The sequence below is a fragment of the Taeniopygia guttata genome, chromosome 1 (genome assembly GCF_048771995.1).
Source record: "Taeniopygia guttata chromosome 1, bTaeGut7.mat, whole genome shotgun sequence".
Lineage (NCBI taxonomy): Eukaryota > Metazoa > Chordata > Aves > Passeriformes > Estrildidae > Taeniopygia > Taeniopygia guttata.
The window spans coordinates 42,392,161-42,416,915 of record NC_133024.1 but is presented as its reverse complement, the minus strand read 5'-3'; the positions used below and the strand labels follow the sequence as shown (position 1 = coordinate 42,416,915).

Here is a 24,755-nt window from a genome sequence, read left to right as displayed (position 1 = left end):
CATTGTATGCTAATTGTGTAATGAATTGCTTCATTTAAATAAAATCAAGGCTTTGTAGAGGGAAAAAGAAATTCTTACCCTGGAGTTAGAGGTTAGGTTTATCATCACCTTATACTTATAGCCAGGAAGGTAGACCAAGAAATGAGGGGATGCAGACAAGTAAGTGTCATCAATTAGTGCCTGAAGGTTACAACAAACCTTCCCTTCAGTCCTGTGAACATTTGAGGAATCCACTGAGTGCATAGCTTTGAAAAATCTGCTGCAAAGAAAGATGACCGGGAATATGCTGGAACTCAGGGACAGGCAGATATCAGAGTTACCTGTTCTGGTTTGCTCCAGTTATTTTGAGCAGCTGCAACAATCTAGTGAGGACATCACAAAACACGGAAATCAGCAGAAGGCGATGTATTCTTACCCTAGAAGTCTGGGAGCTGGTTGGAAGCAAGGAAGGCTAGAAAGCTATTACTCTTCATTTGTCATGTTCTGACCATGTTTTATGGGTGTTGAGCACCGCTATGGTTTGTGTCAGGACGGCTCTCCTTGGACTGACCCAGCAGCAGCGCTGTGATTCTATGGCTGTATTGGGTCAGATCTGAGCAAGCTTATCTTACAGCTTGGAGTCTGTGTGCCTCACTGAAATGTACAGTGCAGGTTACAGCTTTAAAGACATTCCAAATTTAAAAATAGCCTTTTTCAGTGTGGCAGAAATTAGAGATACAAAGAACTTGTGTTTGCTTGGCAACATTTCATTGTGATTAATGTGGAAGTGTACTTCCTTGTTAGCAGGTTCTTCACATATAAGCATAATTTGTAAAAAAAATTAATGTCCGTGTTTGCTTGGCAACATTTCATCGTGATTAATGTGGAAGTGTACTTCCTTGTTAGCAGGTTCTTCACCTATAAGCATAATTTGTAAAAAAACTTAATGTCTGTTTAGATACATTGTTCTATGATTTAGAGAGACGTTAATAAAATGCACACTTTAAAGGAGAAGATCTGCTTCTGTTTGCTCAAATTTGCATATTAAGTTCAGCTGCATGAATTTGCATGGTTTTTGATTTGAAGAAAGCTTCTATTTATTTCTGTAGAAAATAATTAGTTTATTTCAGAGAAAAGGAAAAGAGTTTTCATTACTCTTCCCACAATTCTTCCATAGGGAATGGTGTCTGTGGAAAATGTAGTCTGAACATTATTCATCTTTCCCATGGGGATTACTACAAGTAAATTAGAATTCTCTGAATTTGCTTACAAACCAAGATCAATTTCTAAGTAACAGTAAGTGAAGAAAAATTGTGGTGATTTATCAGACACAGTCCACTGTAGTAGCTGCTTTATAATGAGCTTTGAGACATACCATAATGCAGTCTTTTGTTGCAAGTATCTTTTGTACACACACTGCCTACCTTTTATGAATTAATTGGAATTTAACATGCTACAGCTTTGAAGTATATGAAGCCAAACCCTTAATGTGGGAAGCTTCTGGGATTGAAACACTTTTGCAATGAGAAATCTTAAATATGTTTTGACTAATTTCATTCAAGGATCATCTACAACATTTTTATGTAAGTGAATATCTTAATTTCATGAGCCTTACCATTCTAATTAAAATTTACATTTCAGTCCTTAGAGCATTTCTAAGAGACCCATAACTTTTTAACCTAGTAATATATCTATTGTTATAGAAAGTCAGTCACTGATTAGAATTTTAGCAACTAAATTTTTAAATTCATGTTCACAGGTTTGAAAGGTCAATGTAACATAGTTTTGCTGTTGTCCCTGTCACTCATGGCACAATAAGTGTGCCAGCTCTTCGAGTAGATCACTGCAACTGAAGAGGATTGGTGGATTAATGGAGTTTGTGCTGAGGCCCTTGCATCTATACTTAATGTTTTTAGATTTGTATTTAAAGTGATTTTATTCCTCATACTAAATGTCTCTACCATACTAAATGCCTCCACAAATCTGAAAGATCAAATGATGATTTACAAACTGATATGCCCATAAAAGTTTGTCTTAACTTTGGTGTACATCTTGAGAAGAGCTACTGCTTCAATTTCCTTTAACAGAGTTCTAGTTCATGCAGAGCAAACCATTTTGTAAAGTGGAGCAATGTAGAGTAAATAGGGGCAGCTGGGTCAGGTGCTTCAAAACCACATAGAATGGTTTAAAAGCACAACCACTGTGTTGTTTGGAGCTACTTTGGAGGTTGCTGCCCCTTAGTGGGGTGATTCTTCCTGTCATTCTCATGGAGGCTGAATGTGCCACTGCCAAAGTATTTCCTGTGAAAGACTTTGTTTTGATAGTTATCTACAGGAAGCTTAGCTGTGATCATCTGTGATGAGGAGCAGACCAATGCCAAAGTAACATGAGTAGATATGGTTGCAGTGTGGTAACAGAACTGATAGTCCATTATGAAAGGATGACTTTAAAACTTATGTTTTCTAAAACTAATGTTTTCTGTCAAGCTTATGCTCTTTTGCTATTCATGGTGTGTGCTTGATACTGCAAAGTATGTTATTGACATCGATCATCGTATGATTATTGCAAAATGAAAGTTAAATATCTGAGTTTATATCATGAGTAAAATTGGTTCAGCACTGCTGCTGACTTAATTTTTTTTTAGTTTTTATAAAATTTTAAAGACAATGTGAACCAAGGTACACAACTTCTCTTCGAGCTGAAATTCAAAATTCTGGTTTTTTAAGTGGTTTCAGAACATTAAAAAATATTTCTCCCGCCCCATCTGTTCTTAAGGATGACAGGAGAACAGACTTTGCAGCAGTCATTTGAAACCCTCAAATGTACCACCACTTTTTAATTAGTTGTCCTTCAATGCAGTATGATGTTAGAGTTAAAAAAGACACACATATGTTAATGCATCCTGTCCATTTTCCTGTCAACATCCTCACAATGTGTTTTCCAGTGTTTCAGTATTGCCATAATAAAATGATGTAACTTAGCACATTTACCTCAAAAACTTGTCTCTGTCATACAGTACAGTCTATTTAGATAAGCTGGATATTCACCTACGTTTTCATTTAAGTTGTATTATTTCTAGTTGTGTTCCTCTTTGATATTAACGTCTTGCACATACTTGTAGATGATTTTCACACTTCTCCTATTAAGTAATAATTAGCCAAGCTGTAAGTATTTACAGATTTTTAGTTTCTCTCTAATCAAATCCTTTCTGAAGAGATTATTGATCTTTTCAGAAATCCCAGCTGTTGACAGTACCTACATTTTAACTTAATAGGCTTGGTGAAGTTGACTAAAATTATGTAGGCATGAACTATAGGTGTCAGATGATGCTCATAACCCCAGATTACTTCTTTCATGTGGCAAGATTGCATGCTATCTCAAGTTTATTTTGGTCTTTTCTCAGAATTTCACAGCTTTCTCTCTTGAATTGTGTATTTTTAATTCAAAGTGTATTTCTAGATGCATTCAGTTTGCAGGATCCTTTTACTTGTGTTGTGTGTTGTTTATTGCAGATCATTAGCAAATACAATAAATAAAAATAAGTTATGCTGAATTTTATTCATAAAACACAACTAAGAGTGAGATTTCATCTACTTTATTTCATTTATCCACAAATTTCAACTCAAGTTAAATACAATTAAAAATTATCAAATTTTCATGATTTAATATTCACAGTCATCTTCCTCTCAGACACACTGATAAAGAACAAGGCACTAAAAAATAAGGGGATGCTTTTCATGAAAACACATCTTGCATGCATTTGGGAGGAAAAGAGTAAAGAATGAGACTTAGAGCTAAGGGACTTATCAGAAAGATTGCACCAAGAGAGACTCTTTGCTCACTTCTTGGTTGAAAAATTTGACTGGAAAAGTTTCAAATAAAACCTAATCAGTTGGGAGCAACAGCAGGAAAGAAACAAGCAAGGAGAATGGTGGATAAGCAAAATCCAGGGCTGGGGGTCTGTGTCCCCCAGAAGCCAAATGCACCCAGTTAGTGTCATTAAAGGCTGGCTGTAGAGCGGAGACAAACAAGGAAGTTGTAGATATGCCATACTATCATCTTCTACTGCCTCCCAAAATAGAATAGTTTTACATTTTCAAAAGAACATGCAAGGATAATTGAGATTTAAAGTCTCTGGCTTTTTTTTCTGGTCTTACACAAATAATACCATAAGTACACTTAAATTTTTGTCTATATATTTGTGGATTATAGAAATAAAAATTAATTTATAAAAGCTGGTGAAGATGGGCAGATATAATCTTGGCTGAGCAAATTAATGTTTAGTATTTTGCAATTGCAAAATGCGTAACCTACAGAAAAGGAATTATTATAATATATGCATTAAGATTGCTATTTTTATAGAAATTACAAGCCAAAACCAACTGTATGTGTTGCCATGCTTTGTTCTTTGTCAGTGTGTCTCTGAGAGAGGGATGAGTGTTAGACACAGTGGGAGCGATCATTGAATGAAATAAAGGAAAGTCATTAGACTGAACATTGAAATCTTTCCTTCTCATAAGTGATTCACCTTCATCTGAGAGCAATTAGTCTCTATTTGGGTTTTGTCATATTCTTGACATCATCAGGCCTTCATTTGCTAATTTTTTTTGAAAATAAGATCAGAAGCTTTCCAGTCATGAAAACACCAGAACATTTGATTTTATCCTGAATCGTCTTCTTTAAATTGTAGTGTAGTTAAGAATTTTCTCTGGAGCAATTTAAATAAACAGTGAAATAGTATTTCATTCCTATTCATGGTTCATATAATGTTCAATAACAATCAGATATTGCTTGTAGATTTCCACTTGGAATCTAAGAATAGAAAATGTTACATTTTGTATGAGCCACAGAGTGATTTTTCGTTCATTTCATTAACAAATTTATTTACAAATGTCCTTTTTAAAACCTAGATTTTCAGTGAAGGTAACAGAGCTGTACAGAACACTCTGAGTTCTGATCCTAGCTTTTGTTATGATTTGTTTTGTGGTGTCAAGAAAGTTTGATTGACTTGCTGAAGTGTTGTCTCTACAGGAATCAGGAGACTAACTAAATACTTAGACAATTTGCTCAAATCCTCAGTTCAGTGCAAACCAGCTGCCTTTCTCTTTGTGCTAATTCCCTTTGTTGTATGAAGTAGTTATTCACAACTTTCTGGATTTGCCTGTCTGAAAGACTTCAGAAAAATAATTTTATGTGAATGTGTAGTTTAATCTCACTGATGAGGAAATTCACTTTCCCTGCAAAGATCTGCAGCTTTGTGATGGTGAAGTACCAAGGCAATAAGGCGTATTAATAAACCCCTTCCCCATTATTGCCAAGGTGAAATGTTTTGGTCTCTTATTTATAGGATCCATAGAGTCACTGAGCGTCATTTCCCTTTGTATGCAATTGCCACTGCCAGTTGTGGAGGTTTGCTCCAGGTATAAAAGAGTTGGGTAAATTTTGCAAAAATCATTGTCATCATCTTACATTGTCTTGTGTTCGGTCTATAGAAATTGCAGTTCTTAAAATCAAACTGGTGAACAAGCAAAGGAACACAGCAGCATTATCATTTTAGAATGAGGTGCTTAACGATTTTCTAATACAGTGAGCTGTTCAAACACTGGAACCTATAAGGTATAAAATATCTGTATGTCCCAGCAGTAATATGGAAATTTTCTTTACTTTACAGGCAGATTTGTTATTTATTTTTTTTTATTTGAGCATGAGAACAAGTTTTTATATTGCACATTTAGTATTCAAGTCTCTATGATGGTAGCAGTGCCTTAGGTTTCTTCACAAGGAAGTAAACTATGTTTTAGCTATTACAGCTTACAATTCCACACTGTCTTTCTACACAGCTTGGGGTTTCCTTAGCCTTTTATTTTTCATATTGTCATTCTTGGATTTACTGTTTCAAAAGAGGGCATATATTGACTTGTTTTGGATATTTATCTGTATCAGAGAGTCACAGAATCACAGAGAATCATTTATGTTGGAAAAGACCTCTTGGATTTTTGAGTAAAACCAACCTTTGGCTGATCACCACCGTGCTATGGTCAATTAGAGCATAGCACTAAGTGCAACATCCAATCATTTCTTGAACAATTTAATTGGCTGTATTGTTAGACTGAGAAGTGCTAAAGGAAGCAGTCTGTCTGCTTTTCCCAACTTAAAAAAAAGTACATTTTTAAATCTTGTCCCACTGATTTTTTTTCTTTTGTCATGTCTACAGTGTCCATATGGAGCAGGGAGTTTAATAATTTTTTTCATTTTGATTATGTCCGCCTTGGTACTGATTGCAAGAACCTGGGGCATCCACTAGAAACTACAAGCTTAAAATGTATCTCTTCTTAATGTAAAAAGTATTAACATTCCTTGTGGTGGTAGAGGTTTAAATGACATCTGCAACAATTTAAGTTTCATTAATAGTGTGGGAGCTATTGGGAAGACTCAGATACATCATTATTGTAGAGGCTAGATAAGGTTGCTTCTAGTAGTAAAACTGTAAGATTGTTACAGATCAGTGGTTCTATTTAAAAGCTGCTATGATCCTTGTTGATTGGTTCTTCCCAAAGCAGATCTGACTTTCATTAATGTGTAAGAACATTTATTGTGGTCAAAAGATGAAGCATGACTCTGCTGTTGAAAGGTCATTTCATTTTACAGTTTCAAAGATTGCAGGCTAGATTCAAAGACCGTTACATTAAAATATCTGAAGAAATTTCTGCAGTTCTACAAATAGAATGATCTTCTGATGGGGTCCCATCCATCAATACAAGTATTTTTAATGATTTATGCACAAGAGTGTAGCTCATTTTACAGACAGGTAAAAGTGTGTCAGCCTTGGCAGGCTGAGAGTTGAATTCATCTCACCTTTCTTTAGCTGTCTGTTTATGAGGTGTCCAGGTTAAACTTACCATTAAATGTTGCTCTCTGTTCCACCAGGAGAGTTAGACAGCTTCAGGAGTGAGTGATTCAGTCTCTCCTGTGTGCCCATTTCAAAATATGAAGAATTGCAGCCCTGAGGTTATTTACCTCCTGTGATTAGCAGGAGTCTAGAAACCTGACTTAAATGAACTGGCCAACTTCTAGGTGGTTGCAATGAGGTGAAGTTTACCTTAAATTACTAAATTAGCAAAAGTATCAAAAATGGATTCTTGAGGTTAAAACACTTAGGTCAAACTTTTTTTTTTTTTTCATACAGTTTTTTTTTGTTCCCTTAAATATTTTGAGCATGTGTCATTTATCCTTGTTAAAGTATCACCCAATCCATTCAGTATATGTCATATGATGGCACTGTGAGACAAAGATGTCCTCCTACACTAGGGATCAAAGAGAACTTTCTGATGAATATTTTTCTTTTTTTGGGTGTCAGTGGTGGGGAGGCTGGGAAAAATCCTCCACTGCCATGTGGGCTTGTGTGAGTGATTAGCTCTTTTTTAAGTGCCTGAACACACAGGTTCCAATAGTAATTAAATTCCTACTGTGGAAATTACTATTTAAAGAAAACAATAAAAGGTGTTTTTGATTAAATACCCCATCAACAATGAAATGCAATGTTTTACTGGGGAGTGAGAAGCAGCTCATGAAGAAGCACATTAATGTTTCTTCTTTGGAACCGTAGGGAAGGATATAGGTTTTATTTTTCTGTTTAGCAGCACTGAAAATTCTCATTTACGTCATTTAACACCCACATCTCCACTCAGAATGCCCTCCAGTAAATAATTTCAGGTCAGAAGTTTACAGATGACCCAAATCCTCTTCTAACCTAGACACTGAGCAATGCCATAGTGAATTCACATGATCCCATTTGGTTCAAAAATAACTTGCTCCAGTGTAAACTTCCCTTTGATGCTGGAACTAATGAGTTCCCAAAACTAGTCTGAGTCTTTGTTTTTGTTTCTACTTCATCCAATTCTACCTCATACTGCTGATGGAGACTCACGGGTGTATAATTTTTCAATACAGGTTATGAAATACAGAGTTGTGATATAAAGGAAGCTGCAAGGAACCTCTGGAGATTAACTAATCCAACCACTATTCAAAACAGGGGTAGCTTAGATCATAGTGGAAGAACTTCAAGGGAAAGAGAGAAAAAATTTCATCCTTCAAGTCTAGGGCTTCTTTATGTAGAAATGATTCATAGCTCCTTTTCCCACATTCAGAAGAAATGACTGTATGCCAAGACCACAGCCCAGGGATGTACATATGCAATGTGCATCACATTGGTTATCATTTAATTGCATCTCTTTTGCACAAACGACATGATTGCCTTACCCAACAACTAGTAAAAATGGATTTATTGATCCCAAGGAATTCACTCTTTATTCGTTTATAACTTTATTTTTCATTGTCCTTGTATAATTTGCTGCGTGTTTTGCTTCAGATGGGCCGGATAATTCTTTGAGTAAAAAATCTAGGAAATTCTGATTAGAAAATAAGTTCAGTGTTTATTTCTCCAAATAATATTCAAAGGGGGGGGGGGGCGGGGGCAATTTATCCTGTAGTTTAGTTCTAGAGAACACCTTGTGAAATTCAAGTGATCTAAATTTTCCTCTGAGCAGGTCTGTTCCTTGGCAACAATTCTGTAGTGAGCTGTACTGTCATATGTCCCTTTCCAGAAAGGCACTGTGATATTTATAAATCTATCTAAGAATACAGATAACCCACACACTAAAGCATATGTCAGGACATAGCTGTCAGTCCTATCAACTTGCAGTCCTCTGAAGGAGCAGAAAGGCACATTGACTCACCGGTGTGTGGCCCTGATTTTAGACCTCTGAGCTCTGGAGAGTCTATTTTACATTGAAACATCTTAAAAGTAAATGTCCCTGTGTAAGGCATATGTTGGGATTTAGAGATAGTGCTGTTGTAGAAGCTACTAGAAAATATTAGAGCAGAAAACACCCTAAAGAATTTGGCAGATTCTTCTTGAAAGAATCTGGCTGTGTGTCATGGACTAACAGCTAAGACACCCTGCAAGAGGTGACTTTTTCCTTTTTGAAGGATGCTGCAAGGAGAGAAGGGAGAAGATCCATAGTGAAACACAGATTATCAATCAGTATGTTAGGCCAGAAAGTGAGGAGTGCTTTTGTCTAAGAAATTTTACTGTACAGATACCAATGTACATTATTTTGGCTGATACCAAAAGTCCTGATCCAGCAGAATCCTATTGTGTTTAATTGCTTTTCTAGTTTGGCCCATCCGTTTGCCTGGAACTTTTTTCATGCAGCTTGTGCCAGCCCTGAGCTCTGCTCAGCTCAGCACAAAGTCTTGAGCAGCTGTCAGTCAGTCACGTTACTGAGGCTTGAAAAGCTCCAGGTTGGCTGAGTGGGGGATCACTTCTGCCCGTGGTTCTTTTCCAAACTGTGTCACCTACTTCCCAGCCTGCCCTCTCTCCTTCATCTGTGTCTGTGCAAGGCAGACAGTTCTGAGAAAATGGATTGTGTGTCCTTGTGGATGCAGTTAACCTGTGCAACAACCTGAGACTTCTCTTTCTAGCATGGGAGTGTGTTTTTCACAGCATGAGAACTGTTTATTAAGGTCCTTCATTCCATGTGTGTGGTGGGAAGAAAGAATGCATGCTGAAACGTTACCATAATTTATATTTGAGGTGGAACTGAAAATCAAACACCTCTTCTCTACAAAAGGAATATCTTTGGCTCAGGAAATCCCTGAACTAAAAAATTACTGGTTTCAGAAAAAGACCTTTGGAAATGAGCATGTTTTTTTGCCCAGTGCTTATCAGAAGACAGGCCAAATGGTTACCTTTAGTGTGAGTTGGAATGTTTGCTTGCATGTTCTAAAATCAACTACTCTTTACTGGAAGACAGAAAGATACCCACAGACTCTTCTTCTTCCTACTTTGCTCTTCAATTTATTCAATAATCCCTTTATTAATTAGACCACAGAAAAATGGTTCAAGCTAATGTAATGTTTCCTGAAAAGAAAATTAAACTGGTTTTAAATTATTCCTCAAGCTTCTTATGTACATGGTGCAGTGCAAAAATATTTGCAGTCCTTTTCTTTTCAGCTCAGAAATAATTCTTCACAGTCATACCCTTATGCAATTCTCTATGCTGTTGCCTATTAGACTCTTTTATTTTGAATAAAGCATGAATTATGGTTTTTAAAATAGATTTGTAAGCCCATAACCAAGACTGCAAATATTTTTGCACAGCACCATGTACGTAAGAAGCTTGAGGAATAATTTGAAACCCACTAAATTTTCCTTTCAGGAAACATTGCAGCTTGAACAATTTTTCTGTGGTCTAATTAATAAAGGAATTATTTTTAAATCTTGTAATGCAATGTCTCAGTTTTATTTGAAGAGAAATAAGGTTAATGTACTTTATTGCTTATCAATATGCAAATATATATTGGTCAAAAAATTTTAGATTTGAGGAGGTTTTCAAAAACATTCATTAGTAGATAAGTGCTGCTTCTCAGACTGTCTTTCCACTTGTATTCTAATTTTTGCCTTAAAAATTATGTGGAGAAATAAAGAAAGAGGAAGGAGAATACATTTTTAAAAAAGGTTTCAAAGGAGAAAAAACTCAAGAGCTTTGACCATAATGAAAATGACTGGATTTTTTTTTTTTTTTGAGAGTACTGATTAACAGAAAAAGCTATTAAGAAGCAAATTAGCAATGATGAAATTTACTTCAGGCATGCCACTGCATTCGTTTACTGTTATTAAAAAATTTTTGCCACTTCTCTATAAAGTCAATTGTAGACAGGTTGTGAATTTTCAGTGTTTCACTTACTCTCATCTCAGTTGGAATAGGCTTTATTTTGATGTAAGATTGCAATTTTCAGTATGGTGCCCAAGAAGGCATTCAGGCAATTGCAAGTAATTGAAATTGCATAGCAGATTAAAAAAACCCCAAAACTAAACAAAATAAAACCCCCAGCACTTCTAGATATAAAAGAGGAAAATCATGCTTTGGCAATGAGGAGGTGTAAAGAAGTAGCATGCAATTTTTCTAAGATTTGGGACATCAGAAGAATTCAGTAACAGAATGTTCAGTTCGGGAAAAGAGCAAATATTTTTGTCTTGTTCATCCTTGTTCCTGTCTGTTCTTGACTTTCCTCTTGCAGTCTTGACTTTTCCCATTGCAGTCCCCTTGCAATGCTTGATACCACTTCTGGCACATTTCCCCTGGTCATTTTAGATGATGACCAGTGCTTCTCATCTTGCCTTATGGATCTCCTTCTTTATCACTATAAAAAAAAAAAATCAGTATCCTTCCAGTCACTCAGGTATTAGACATTTCTGCTCTTTGTGCCTTATCCAGTAGGAAATATTCAAATACAGCTATTTTCTTAATGCAAATGCTTCTTATGCTTTGCACATAGCCGTGTCTTTCCTTTCACATTGCATTGATCAATGCAGGCTGCTTTTCTTTTGCACCTCTGACTCATTAGCTTTTCTCCACTTCGCTATTAACACAGCTCTTGCAAAGATCAGATCTGTTAATCTTTTTTCCTCATTTTTCATTGCACTCATTTCAAGTTGTCCCTCTTTATCTAAAAGATCTCTTGTAGGTCTCTCAGTATTTTTCCACCTGTTCATATCTGTTTTGCCATTGTGCCTTCCAGGATCACACTTTAGAAATGTCTTTTGCTTTTGTGGGTCTCTTCACTGTTCCTTAACTATTGGAGAAATGGTATTAACTGCTTGTTTTTCTTCACAGCTGTCTTCTCTTTGTGATAATTTCCAAAGACCCACCTTTCCATTTGTGTGCATAATGCCTCTGAACTTTCAGGTTCAGCTACATACTTTCCTTTTATCTTCAGCCAAATAATTAAGGACATACAAAGGAACAATTGGTACAGATGAAAAACGTGCATTTTATTTAAAATGTTAAATTTAAGAAAGTAATTTATAATTCGTGCTGCACATATATTAAAAGGAATAAACAGAGTTATGATAGGCAAAAAGATTGCATCCTAGTGTTGTCACCTAGTTTTCACTTTCTGTGCTAATATTAATATTTAATGGTGACTGTTCTGAGAAAGCACTGATAAGGGCTACATGTACAATATAGCTTGGGTACTATAACTATTTTTGTGTAACTGTTGTTATTATTTTTCTGAGTTATGTGGTCTGGGCAGATTTTCTTTATTACAAAGGTAATGTGAAAGGTTGATGTGCCCCAGTAAGAGCCTTCCTGTTAATAATTTGATCACATATTTTTTTCCTTTGTAAAAAAGAGCCTTAAGCTGTTAACACAACAGTTTTCAACTCTGTGAGGAAGAGACCAGAACAACGAATCTGCGAATAAAGTAAAATTTTGAAAAGACACTTCTAAGTAAGCATATTTCTCTAAAAAGTACTATAGGACCAATGTAATGGTTATTCTTGGCATAATTAGGCACACTAAGGAATACTTTATGGCAAGAGCATAAAGTATTTATGCTCTTTACTTGTAGAGAACTATATAATAAAGCAGATGTGGAGCTTTATTGTAAGCCATTCTTAATATAATATCTCTCTAAGGTTTATTGAGAAAGCCTACATCAACTTTCTTTCACCCAATGAAAACCTCAGGTTTTGACTGTCTCTATGTAGTTTAACCTGTGCTTGTGAGAATATATCTACCTTTTTTGTTGTAGGAGCATGTGTTTTTTAAAAAGCTCTTAAGATAGTACAGAAGAACCCTCACGTCTGTCACTGAAGCACTGAGTGATAAAAAACTGTGCGCCCAAATAAAAGGAAGCAATGAAAAGGAAAGAATGAAAATAACAAAACAACCAGCAATAACTTCAGCTTTCACTGCTTATATTGCAAAAGCAAATTTTATTTTCTTAGTACATTTTTTTGCTGTCATATTTTCCATCCTCTCTAATGTATACTCTTATCCCTGTGTTTTTAGAGGAAAACAAAGCTAATACCTTTCCTTACAGTTTCAATCTGGCTTTTACACGTGATTGAATGTACCATGGAAGAGGTCACAGCACAGAGTTAAATTGTGATTTTTAAATAAATGTGCAGAGTAACAATGGAACAAATGGATTTCATTAGCTCTGTTCCTAAAATAGTGTGCAAAATGACTAACTCACCTCCCATCTCACAAGAAGAAGACATTGTAAATAGGTTACTTACTATTTATTGAAAGCTGACAGCATGCTCGCTGTTCTGTGAGCAAGACTTCCTGCTCATAGTCTTTCACTGAGGGCAGGTACTGACATCACCTATATGGAGAAGGGCTGTTTACCCAATTCACGACTGCAGGATCACTTTTTTCCACTGGTAATGGACAGTGGAGTTTAAATGTATGTTGGAACAAAAACAGGAAATCTTGTTGCTCCAAAAGATGAGCCAAATAACCCAAGTGTTATGAGTTTGCACAGATGTTAGCAGGCAAACCAAGTTCATGGATGCTTCCCAGCCCTTTGGAATAGAGGATTTGAAGGATTTTTGTGGCTGCCTTCCAAACCATAGTAAAGGTTTGAAAGTTCAGTTGAAGTGAGTGATACATTGCCACAGATTATAAAAAAAGAGAGAAAAACGGAAGAGGAAAAAACCAAACAACCCAAACAAACTAGTTTGTAGTTAACAGTATTATTGTGAAGATTGAGAGTTTTAGGCTGCCTGTGAGAATATTGTGATAAGTAGTATCACAATGAATGCAGAACATGTCCTTAGGTTATGCAGGAGCAGATATAATTCTAAACCCATTGTCTGTGACACATAAGAGAGGAACACAATTAGAAGAGTGCTTAGCTGCACAGTGAAAGTCTTGGGCATGTGAGAAAAACCATAGTCAGTGAAATAATGTGGGGTCCCACGTGTTCTTAGAGCTTCATGGACAGCAATGTTATCAAATGCTGGCATTTTCTTTACATAAAAAGAGATAACAATGATTTTTTAAAACTTGTATTTGAGTACATATGTATTTTGTTATTTAAAAAAATAGGGACTGATGGACAAAAGCAGAGTGCAATAACTGTGAATTAAGTAAGTCAAAGGACCATACTGAGTACAGTGTTAGGTAAGTCACTCATTCATACCCCATCAGACCCTCTTAGTAGCTGCTATTTATTTCCTACACCTTATGTTTTGCAGCAGTCCAATTGCTATGAGGAAGAGTATTCTCAGAGGATATAAATATCTTCTTTTCAATTTTTTACTGTTACAAAGTTAACAAGAGAAAAAGACTTCCCTATCTCTAAAAATTATTTGCTTGGCAAACACAATTGTTAGCTAAAAGATATGCAGAGTAAATCTCTGCATGATTATTCACTCTGAAAGAAACTTGGATGGTGACTCTGAGCTATACAGGTCTATGCAATTGCCAGATCTCAGGCAGTTACAGGGGATGATTGCTGAAATAATCACATGGGGGTTTTAATTTGCAGGGGATTTATTCCTCCTTATTTAGAGGAGGGTACAATTACCTTTAAAATCATTGGTGCCTCAGTCGTCAGCATTCTCACCACTGCAATATCTCTCTGTCTGACAAAGTGAGAAAGACCTTAGACCTTGAAGAATTTGGAAGAAAAATATGGAGGAGGTAAAACTTAGCTACTCTTCCTACCAGTTTGAGAAAAACTGGGTTTTACTTTAAAGGCTGTGTTATAAGTGGTGGCAAAAATAACCTCTGTAATGTACTTATTTGTGTAATTAGATGGCTGATATTGCAGTAAGCCTGGATGATTCCAACTTATTCTGGTCATGATTTCTATTTTGACTGTCACAGTCTCCAGCAAGTGTGCACAGAAGAAAATAGTTTTAGTGAAAAGATAATTTTTTTTGTTCTTTCTTTTAACTGCATCTGATTTAAGCTAGAAGAATAGAAGGGGGTTTTCCCCCTTCAGTCTTTCTTCTTTATTTTACTCTTTATTTGGAAGGATTGCTTGTAAGCAAGTGCTAATGGCATTAACATTGGTGGTGCAGGAGAGGCAGCCTGACGTGGATCTCATGGTTTTTTTTCCAGATGAGGATAGGCATTCACTCAGGTTCGGTGCTGGCCGGCGTGGTTGGTGTGAGAATGCCCCGCTATTGTCTCTTCGGGAACAACGTCACCCTTGCAAGCAAGTTCGAGTCAGGAAGTCACCCACGCCGCATCAACGTCAGTCCCACCACATACCAGTAAGTCCTCTTCACCCTTTCCTGTTGTTTTTGCTTCGGCCTGTTTTCAGTTCCATGCTGTAACATGTTCTGTCCTCAACACTTGAAATTCAACAAAAAGTTGGTAGGGCATCAGCTGGAAAGAGGTATTGCTTGGGCATGCCTGTCTTTCATTCACAGGTTTGGATCAGAATGTGCAAAGAAGTCAGGCATTGGAGGCAAGGAGGCACAACAGAAAACCGAGCCATTTCCACCTAAAATAATATACAACAAAAGAAGTGGGAGATATCTCCCAAAGCAATGTAGTTTTGTGCACTATTGCAGCTTTTGACTGGGGATTTGGGTTCCACCCACTAAACACAGTTCATGAAAGAAAGCACACTCCCATTGTCTCAGAAGGAAGTCTAATTTTGCCAGTAAGGACAAGCTTACAAAGAGATTTAATGCTTTCTTGAAGACAAACTTTTTTATTTAGCACTGTAAAGACACACTTGATAGAAGCATTCTCATAATGTAGGAAAAAAGATTGAAAATGGCAAAGCATTATCCCTAGGGTTTTGAAGAAATTATGCAAATGGAGAGAAAGCTTGATTAAATCTGGTTATGAGGAACAGCTCCTAAATAAAAAAGGTGTTCCTTATTGTTCAAATTTGACAGTTTGACTATTAGAATTTCTACTGCTTAGAGTACAGCTGATGCACTCACTTTTCATTTTTTTTTTGGCAGAATATCTCAATCTTCCAGTGTTCTGTATCTGAAGTAATTTTCTGAAGTAAGGTTTTGAGACTGTGTGGTAAATCTGTACACAGTTGCTTAAACAATATTGCTTTTCTTTCTTTTTTCTTTTCCTGTTCAGAACTGTGAATCTCAAATATTTTCCCCCATAGCTATCTATGTAAATAAAAATTTTAAATGGGATTTCTTCATCCAAGTATTAAAGTGTCTGCTATGCTAAAATATGAATCAGTCAGAAATTAAAGTTAAAAGTAATTAAACTAGTGCATAAAGTAAGATTCTTCTGAAGAGCCCATTCACTTGAGATTGTATTTTGAGAATGAAGCAAGTGTAACAAGTTGAAGAAGAGGTAGAATAACTGAATAAGGTTTGTATCATAAAGTGAACAGAAATCTATTCATACGGATGTCTGGTAACATGCAAGAGAAGGACAATCTATTATCTTCCAAATCTATCCAAATCCAATTTAATATTGTTCACAGAAAATATTTTCATTTCAATGAAAATAAATTCAATAAATATATAGGAAATTTCTGTTTGGAGCTTGGTATCATTTGGAAAGAAACTGGTTTTGGGACCTTCCATACACAGCATTCTACATGATTTGGCTCTTGGTCATCCAGTATGGGATAGAAGGAACCCTCTAAAACTCAATAGTCACCATAATTTTGTTTACCATTTGTGCTCCAGTTACAAAATTTACACAGTAGCAGGGCCTTTGATGTGTGGTTTGCAGTCTGGCAAAAGCTGACCAAGTCCCTTTGGCAGGGAGCTGAACTTTTCTTGAACAGGATCAGTTCTTATAAAGTGCTGTTCTCCAGCCTGAGATAGTCTTCAAGATACTCTGAAAGTGCAGTCCATACTTTTTCAGAAGAGAGACCTTAGTGCTTCACAAATGTAGTTCAGGGGACTGATTCCACTTGGGACTATGGTGTTGCTTGCTCATGTTTGTGTCCCTGAGAGGAGAAACTGGTGAGCTAGACAGCTTTATGGAAATATAAGTAGAAAGTATCGGTGGGACCTGTGGTGTACAAAACTCTCTTCATGTCGGGGCCAGAGTCACTTTCCATGTACCAGTGCACAGTGGCAGTGGTGTTGAATTTGGTTATGAGTGATATGGCACCTCCTCTGTGAGACACAAATTTGTGGTCATTGTTGAACAACCTGATCTAGCTGGAAATGTTTCTGTTCATGGCAAGAGGGTTGGCATTAAAGGTCCCCTCCAACCCCACTGATTCTATGGTTCTGTGATGGTATTTTCTTTCCATCACAATGCTGATTAAAGGACTGCTCTGAAAGTTAGTTTGAGGGCCTGTGTGTGGAGCTTGTTAGAAATCTGTGGGTCTGTGCTGCCCTTTTTCTGACTCCTAGTACATTGTGGCACAGAGAAGATGGCTTCTCTTTACCTGTGTCTCATCTCTGCCTGGCTGCCACTGGGCATGTTGTACCATGGCAGGTCAAATGTGAGTCACCTTGGAGAGCATTCTTACTACGTCATAGATACCAATACTTGAGTCAGACCTTCTCATCCTGCATATCTTTTAGGCTGCATCAAAACTGTTTTTTTTTTCACTTCCCTCTAATCCTAGAAATCCAGTATGAATAGGACCATTTTTTTTTTCAAGATGGTGAAAATGAGCTATCAATGAGAATGAGTTATCAATGATATATCAATTGGATATCAATTGATATCAATGAGATATGAATGAGCTATCAATGTAGACTGTTGCTTCAAAAAGGGAAGAAGGTAGAAAAGTGAGCAATTATGTAGCAATGCTGCAACATAAAATTGCAAAACAACATACAACAAAATACAGAATTGTTGGTGTTTTTAATCTGCACTATTGTACTCAGTAAACAATCTGCTGTTAATGTGCTGAACAAATTCAGTGCTTGATTCAGAGAATTTGCAGCGGAAGTAACAGGCTAGACACATGGTTACAGGTGAAGGAAGTAGAAATGGCAAGAAAATGTATGTTTGAATGAGATGTAGTTATCATTCAGAAATGAGTGGCTAAAAGTAGTGATTATGAGGCTAGGAACAATTTTATATTACAGGCTTGGAAAATGATGTGAAAAGATAAAACGAATATGCATGGGGCAACTTGAAAAGCTGATTTCCAACTATACCTTCTGGCACAGTTGGAAGCTTGAAAACAGGGAAGTCAAGAAATGACACTGTTGACACAGTGGTCAGAAGAGACTGCAATTACAAAATACTCAAAGGGGCAAAATTATTCAGAGTTTCTGAACGTGATCTGTGAGATTTAGCATAATATCCTTGTGGTGTCCAAATCAAAAAAGAGTTATATGATGCATCCATGTATAACTTTTCTTAAATATAATTTGTCTGAGTATATATTTATTGTGTATAAATAAGGTGATTCATCACAAACTCAAAATGTATTTGTATTTGACTTTATATTCTACTAAATGCTTCTGTTTGATCACACTGTGCTGCTGTGCACTTTATTAATACTGCTGTTAATATTTCTATTATCTAAGATTAAGTATTTTTCCAAAGTAGATGATTTTGCAGTCAGTATGAAAACAACAGAATTTTCAATTATATGAAACTACTGGCATTTCTCATCACATATTTGTGTCTACCATGGCCCCTGATGGAAGTTGTGATACAAGTTTTATAAAGCATGCAGGTCCTTGAAACATATCCAATACTTATCAGCTTTCATTTTACAGTAAAGATTATGCATCATAAAGTGTCATCAGTACTCAAATAACAATCACACTTCAGAATACCTATTATTGGTTACAGACACTTCCCTTCAAGCCTGTAATCTACCTAAGTAAGAATCAGAGTCTAAAATAAGTGAAATAAGTGCAGGGTGTGATGTTTGTTGCTTAGCAGCAGCAGCAGTAAGCCTGGGACAGCCTTGCTTCAGTTACACCTACCTGGGCAGAGCTCTGCTAGGTGTGAAACAACACCTTTAACAAAGGTGGACTTTGCATTTTTTGAATCTGAAACATCACTTCTGTTTGAATTATCCTGTTTTCTTGACTCAGACAAGTCTTTAGATGCAAGGATCACAGATCCCCATGTGCTTTGAATCACTCAGCATTGTGAAATTAAATCACGGGAATAGCATTGGTAAAACTTCCAGTGAAAAATGTGGAAATTGGAGAGGAAGTTGAACATCCCAGACTAGTCCCTGTATAAACATATGGACTGGAATAAGAAAAGAAGTTTATTTAATTCATCTACATTATCCTGAATTGAATAGAATTACCCTATTTTCCAAAGTCAGGAAGGAAGCACAGTAAGATTTATGAGGCTATTCAGCACAAGAGAGAAATCAAATATTTTTTAGTTTTTTTGTTTCAGCCTTTAATAATGATTTTTATGATATATTAATATCATAAACCTACATTTGTCTTGTTTTCTTAGTAGTGTTGCAATGTAATGCTTTGGGATTTCTAAGTTATCAAAAGCAGGTAAACATAGTTGTTGCTGTTTGTCAAGTAACTCCTATTTAAGAATGATTTTTGTTTTTTCTGTTCTTTCTACCTCTAGTCTTTTGCAGCATGTATTTCTCTTGTGGAAAATGTGCTTCTGGCACTCAGTGCTGGGTACGGATACTTTCCATTATCACGTGCTGGGCAATGCATCTGGGACCTGAGCTTAGGCAAAGATGAACAGCCTGTATCCCACATCTTTATCTTGATTTAGGAGAGAAGGCAACCCAAGTGTACCTCCTTATTGAGCTGGGCCAGGTCATTGTGCTCACCTGCATAAATTGCTTCTCAGCCTTTAAAATTGATTAAAACCAATGTAGCTTCTTAATAGTTCTGTCACAGAAAGGTGTATGAAAGAAGTTTTATGTAATTAAGAAGTATTGCTATACTTCCCTCTTTACACAGATTTTAAACTAAAATTAGGCTTTTCTTTAAGGTCCTTATTGATTTTTATTTTTACCAATTTTTTTCCCTACAGGTTGTATCTGTTTATATGTATTACTTCTCCTACAGGTTATAGCAATCTCTACATCTATATTTTTCTGCTTCATATGGTCAAAACAATGGGCTTGCTCTCCCAAGAGTATTTTCAGATTATTTTAGGTTTTATTTCTCAGCATCCTTTAAAAAAACTATTTTTATGTTGGTCAATTGTATGTATGTTTTCAAGAGATATTGGTGGATGGAGACTTAAGTTTTGGGCAGACTGGGAATACAACTTATTAATGGGCACAAAAAATTATTGCTAGTCTAATTTTAGAAGCATAGTCAAAATGCACTGTTTTTTCTTGGGTTTCGGCTCCTTGTGCCACCTGCCTCTGTGAGGTTGCACCTCCATAGTCACTGTGTTTTGTGATGGTGGTCCTTGAGCCTCTGGTGTCGTGTCTGTCTGTGCTGTACTTTGTGACACTATTTTTGTTCAAGGTTCACTTTTATTCAAGGTTTATTCTACACAGGATAGCTGTGCTAGATCACTGTTCAGTAGTTAACAGTGTATGTTACCCCACTGTTTCACACAGCTGATCTAAAGCTGTGTTTAGGAAAAAGTCATCTGTTGGCTACACAGCTGTTAAAACTACAAAAAGCTCAAGCCTGCAAAAATCCAGGTAGGTCTTGAGGCTAGCACTGTTACATCAGTGTAAAGCCTGAGGCCTTTTAGTAGCAAACCTGTGCATTGACCCTCTGATGTCCCAAACAGAAGCAGAAAACCAGTATTCTTTTTGCTTAGGTGAGTGAGAAAAAAAATGTTAAAGGACAGAGATTGACACTCACCAGGCTGAGCTGCATGTGGTCTGCAACATATTCCATTAAAAATCATGACTGACTCTTTCATAACCTTTCCACAGTTGACCTGTATGAAGAAGAAACACCAATACACTAACTTCCAGAGTTTAAAAAGTAATAAATGCAATGTGCAGTTAATTAGGTAGAGATGTAGTCAGGGTTTTATTTCCAGTCCCTTATGTTTATAGCATGCACAGAAACTGAGGGAGAAATTCAAACCCACTAAAGCTTAGAACTAAGAACACTGATTTTTAGCATTACAATAGTAAATTCATATGTTTATACTGAGTGTTTTAAGAGCAGCCTTCCAAAATTTCTCATGAGTGCAGTAATAGTTTATTCTCTGTATTCATATGGAAACAAATGAGCTGGTTTATGTTATCAAGAGGATGCCCAGTTGGCAAAGCAAGCAACACTTGTTGCCACGGAGGAAGGGAGCGGCAGTCCAACAGGAGAGTTTTCTCATAGCCTGTTTGGAAAGCCATTAAAATTAGATTTTCCTAATTATACTGATTAATGGGCTGATGTGAACAAGGTTAGCTAAAGGTTTTACAGTACTTTTAGAGTTAGGGCAGAAAGAACCTTTTTCTTTTCTTGATATCGTTCCCTGTGATAGGATTTATGGAAGATTGACCTGGCCAATGGTGCATACTATGTTTAGGAGTGCAGGCATAGTCTCCTTGTAGAGCATTGTATTCCTCTTAGAACTTTTGTTCAATTTTGGTCTATACAGACCAATTTTCCTAAAGAAAAGTTCACATTGAAGTTTAGTTCTGAGTGGGTGCTTTTGTGCTCTGATTCAGCAATCCAGTGAAAAGTTCAGAAGTCTGACATCTCTGAGAGATGAAAGGAAAAATTGTAGGCATGGAGGGAGTTAAGAATCATCATGGGAAACATGCGCTCAGTATAGAGGGCTTTGTAACAATTCTGCAGTAGCAAGTCTCTGTTAGTTGAAATGGGAGAGATGAGCAATTTATTACCTCAAATTAGAGGGGTGGGCCATAAGAACCATATGAAGTTTAATAAGGGAAAGTGCCAGATTCTGCAAGTGGAACCAAGCAACCCTGCTTGTGTGTACACACTGGGGAATGAGATGCTGCAGAGAAGCACTGTGGAAAGGGACCTGGGGGTCCTGGTCTGTGGCAAGTTGAACATGAGCCAGCAGTGCCCTGGCAGCCAGGAGGGCCAACCCTGTCCTGGGGGGCATCAGGCACAGCATGGCCAGCCAGGCAAGGGAGGGGAGTGTCCTGCTCTGCTCTGCTCTGGGGCGGCCTCACCTCCAGTGCTGGGGGCAGTTCTGGGTGCCACCATATAAAAAAGACATTAAAGTATTCGAGAGTGTCCAAAGGGGGGTGAAGGAGCTGGAGGGGAAGCCATATGAGAAGTGGCTGAGATCACTTAGTTTGTTCCACCTGGAGAAGAAAAGACTGAGGGGAGACATCATTGCAATCTGCAACTTCCTCATGAGGGGAAGCAGAGATGCAGGCACTGATCTCTTCAGTCTTATGACTGAAATCAAGAAAAAGGCACAAAGCTGAGCTGGGAGAGGTTTAGGCTGGATATCAGGAAAAGGTGCTACAGCCAGAGGGTGGTTGGAGGACTGGAAAAGGTTCCCCAGGGAAGTGGTCACAGCACCGAGCCTGAGAGAGTTCAAGAAGCATTCGAACACTCTCAGGGTCATGGTGTGAAGCTTGGGGATGATCCTGTGCAGGGCCAGGAGCTGGACTTGATATTCATGATGGGTCCCTTCCAACTACAGCATATTCAGTGATTCTATGGTTTTCTGAATATAGAAACACTGATGAAGAGGTTACTGTTTCTTGCCAAGATAATTTGAAATATAATTTCTGTATCATTTAATCTATGAGAGGAAAGAGCTACAGCTTTTAAAAGCTTCCTCAAGATTCCCACTAAGTATGATCCCAATTTTCATTCACACACAGACCTCCTGAATTTTTTTCTTAAATTAATGAACTAAAAAGAAAAAAAAATAGGATAATTCTCAGACACTATCTCTTTTTGTCTGAAAGCAAGAACATTCCCACCAAGGAAAGGACAGAACAAGAATTTTAAAAGCTCTGAAAGATTTCAGGTTAGGAGGAGAAGGTGTCAAAGTTAATCAACTGCAAATCACTGCTTAAGAAATTCTTCCTCCCCTTGAACATGAACGAAGAAGACAAGCTGAGGGCAGACCTAATTCCAGGCAATTTATAGGAATGCCTGAGTACCCTGACCCTCACAATTTGAGCTCTGAATTGTAAATTATAAATCCAACTACTTGAGTGGAACCCAGAATTTTGAACCTGTGAAAAACTGACTATAAAAATATCCTTTGCAATAGTGCCCTGGGGGGAAATTCACAGAAGTGATTCAGAAAATACAGCTAAGATAAGTGCTTTGGGATATTTTCAGACTAGTTGTTATATGAATATTCCTGAACTGTGGAGGTTGTGTAACTTCAGTTTAAGCTCTCTGAATATGGGACAGTCTGGGGACATTTTTTATACAGTTAAAACCGCAACATAATTTCCTGAAGATGAAGGATTAGATTGTGCTCTCAGGATAGATTGTTCTTTCACGCTTTCACAACTGGCAGCCTGTCTCGTTCACAAAGGAGTGCTCTAAGAACAGTCCACAAGGTGAGGCAACCAACCTGAACTGGGTGCCAGCACCCAGGAAATGTTCCAGAGCAGAAGGTTTTACACTGGATCTTCTCCTGAACCAGAGAGGAAGTGCAAAGAATGGATTGCATGGGACAGAGTGGCTTGGTTGGCACCTGGTGTCCAGCCAAGCTCAGCCCACCACAGCGCGGCTCAGTGCGCATCCCTGAGGATGTGCACTATTCATTCGCCTGCTTGGCACAAGGATCTTTTGGTGTTCTTTGTACCCATAAAAAGGAATTCAATGAACTTAAAAATGGCCATGGCCATCAACTGCTATTGATTTCTTTTTAACATCACAGAAGGCCTAAAGGTAAGAGGGAAAATTTTGCAGAAAAATATCCTCACTGATATGCACTGAGAATTTGCAGATAACTTGCTTCTTTAGTATATACAAAAAGATAGAGGAAATCAGAAGCAATTTCTGAATTATGATCTCATTCTCAGACTGGGAAGCCAAGTGTCAGGACCAACATATTATTTAAGGAATTTGAAGAACCTGTTCTTTAGGAGAAAGGTAATGAGGTAATTGTCATCATGATAAAAATCTTTTTAATAGTACTAATCTGAGCCAGATTTTTTTTTTTTTGTTTTGTTTCCCTTAGAAGTAGTAAAGTAAGTAGGATAGAATGTAATCATAAGTAACTTCCATTAACATTTGGTAACAAAGGTTTCCTTCCATGCTTGCTTGAGAGCTGAAATGTTATCCCTATGAAGGTCAGCTGGACAATTTCTGAGGGGTAGAGTCTGATTCAAGCATCTAATACAGGCATGTGGAGTCTATCACAAGCCACAGCAGTAGAGGAATCTTTAAAAGACTAATTGTCTATCACTCCGGGAGCATTTAATTGTAACCAAGCTACAAATTCACAAAACAAGTGAAAATAAGATGGGTAATTAATATCTTGGACTTTTTATTTCTATGAGGAAATACTATAAAAAATCAACTAATCTTAGTGCCAGCCCTGACCTTAATCAAAGCATATAGATATATTTTACCATTTTGTATTTGTGTAACGGTCATTAAAATTACATAATGTTAGACTCTGGTGAGGAAACCATTGATTTTTAGGAAGGCCAGATGCTCCATAGTGAATAGCCAGTGTGGGGAAGAGAGGCTATAGTGAAAGCTTACAGATTAGCTCAGAAAGTTTCAAGACTTCAGCTGTTACATACAGAAATCTAACTGGGGAAGCTGTGAAGAGTTATTTCAGCATATTAAGCCTGTAGTTTGGACACACCAAATATTTACTGCAAACATTGCAGGGATTATAAGAGAAGCTTCTCTGTAAAGGCCTCTACAAACATTCCTGCAGTTTAGAAAATATTGCAGTATTTTGATCATAAAATTGACCTTCTGAACCTTCAAACCACATGCAAAATAAAGTTCTCCACAGAAGTTCAAAGGCAAAAACTTTATTTGCTTTATAACCAAGTGATTATTTAAAAGCTGGAAAGAAAATGCCTTTATATGTCAATGAGCTTACACAGACTGTCTCATGCAAAATTCATGAAAAATACTCTGTGGAGAAAGTGCCATTGCATATAGTGATAACCCTACAAAA

General features: G+C 37.0%; 1 protein-coding gene across 1 annotated transcript in view; it reads left to right on the top strand.

The window, feature by feature from the left end:
- The window catches only part of GUCY1A2 (guanylate cyclase 1 soluble subunit alpha 2), a 152,593-nt gene that overhangs the window by 108,676 nt on the left and 19,162 nt on the right, over positions 1-24,755 (top strand). Inside the window, exon 7 of the mRNA XM_030270145.4 lies at positions 14,904-15,058. Coding sequence (XP_030126005.1) covers positions 14,904-15,058 — 155 coding nt within the window. The remainder of the gene's footprint in view (positions 1-14,903; positions 15,059-24,755) is intronic.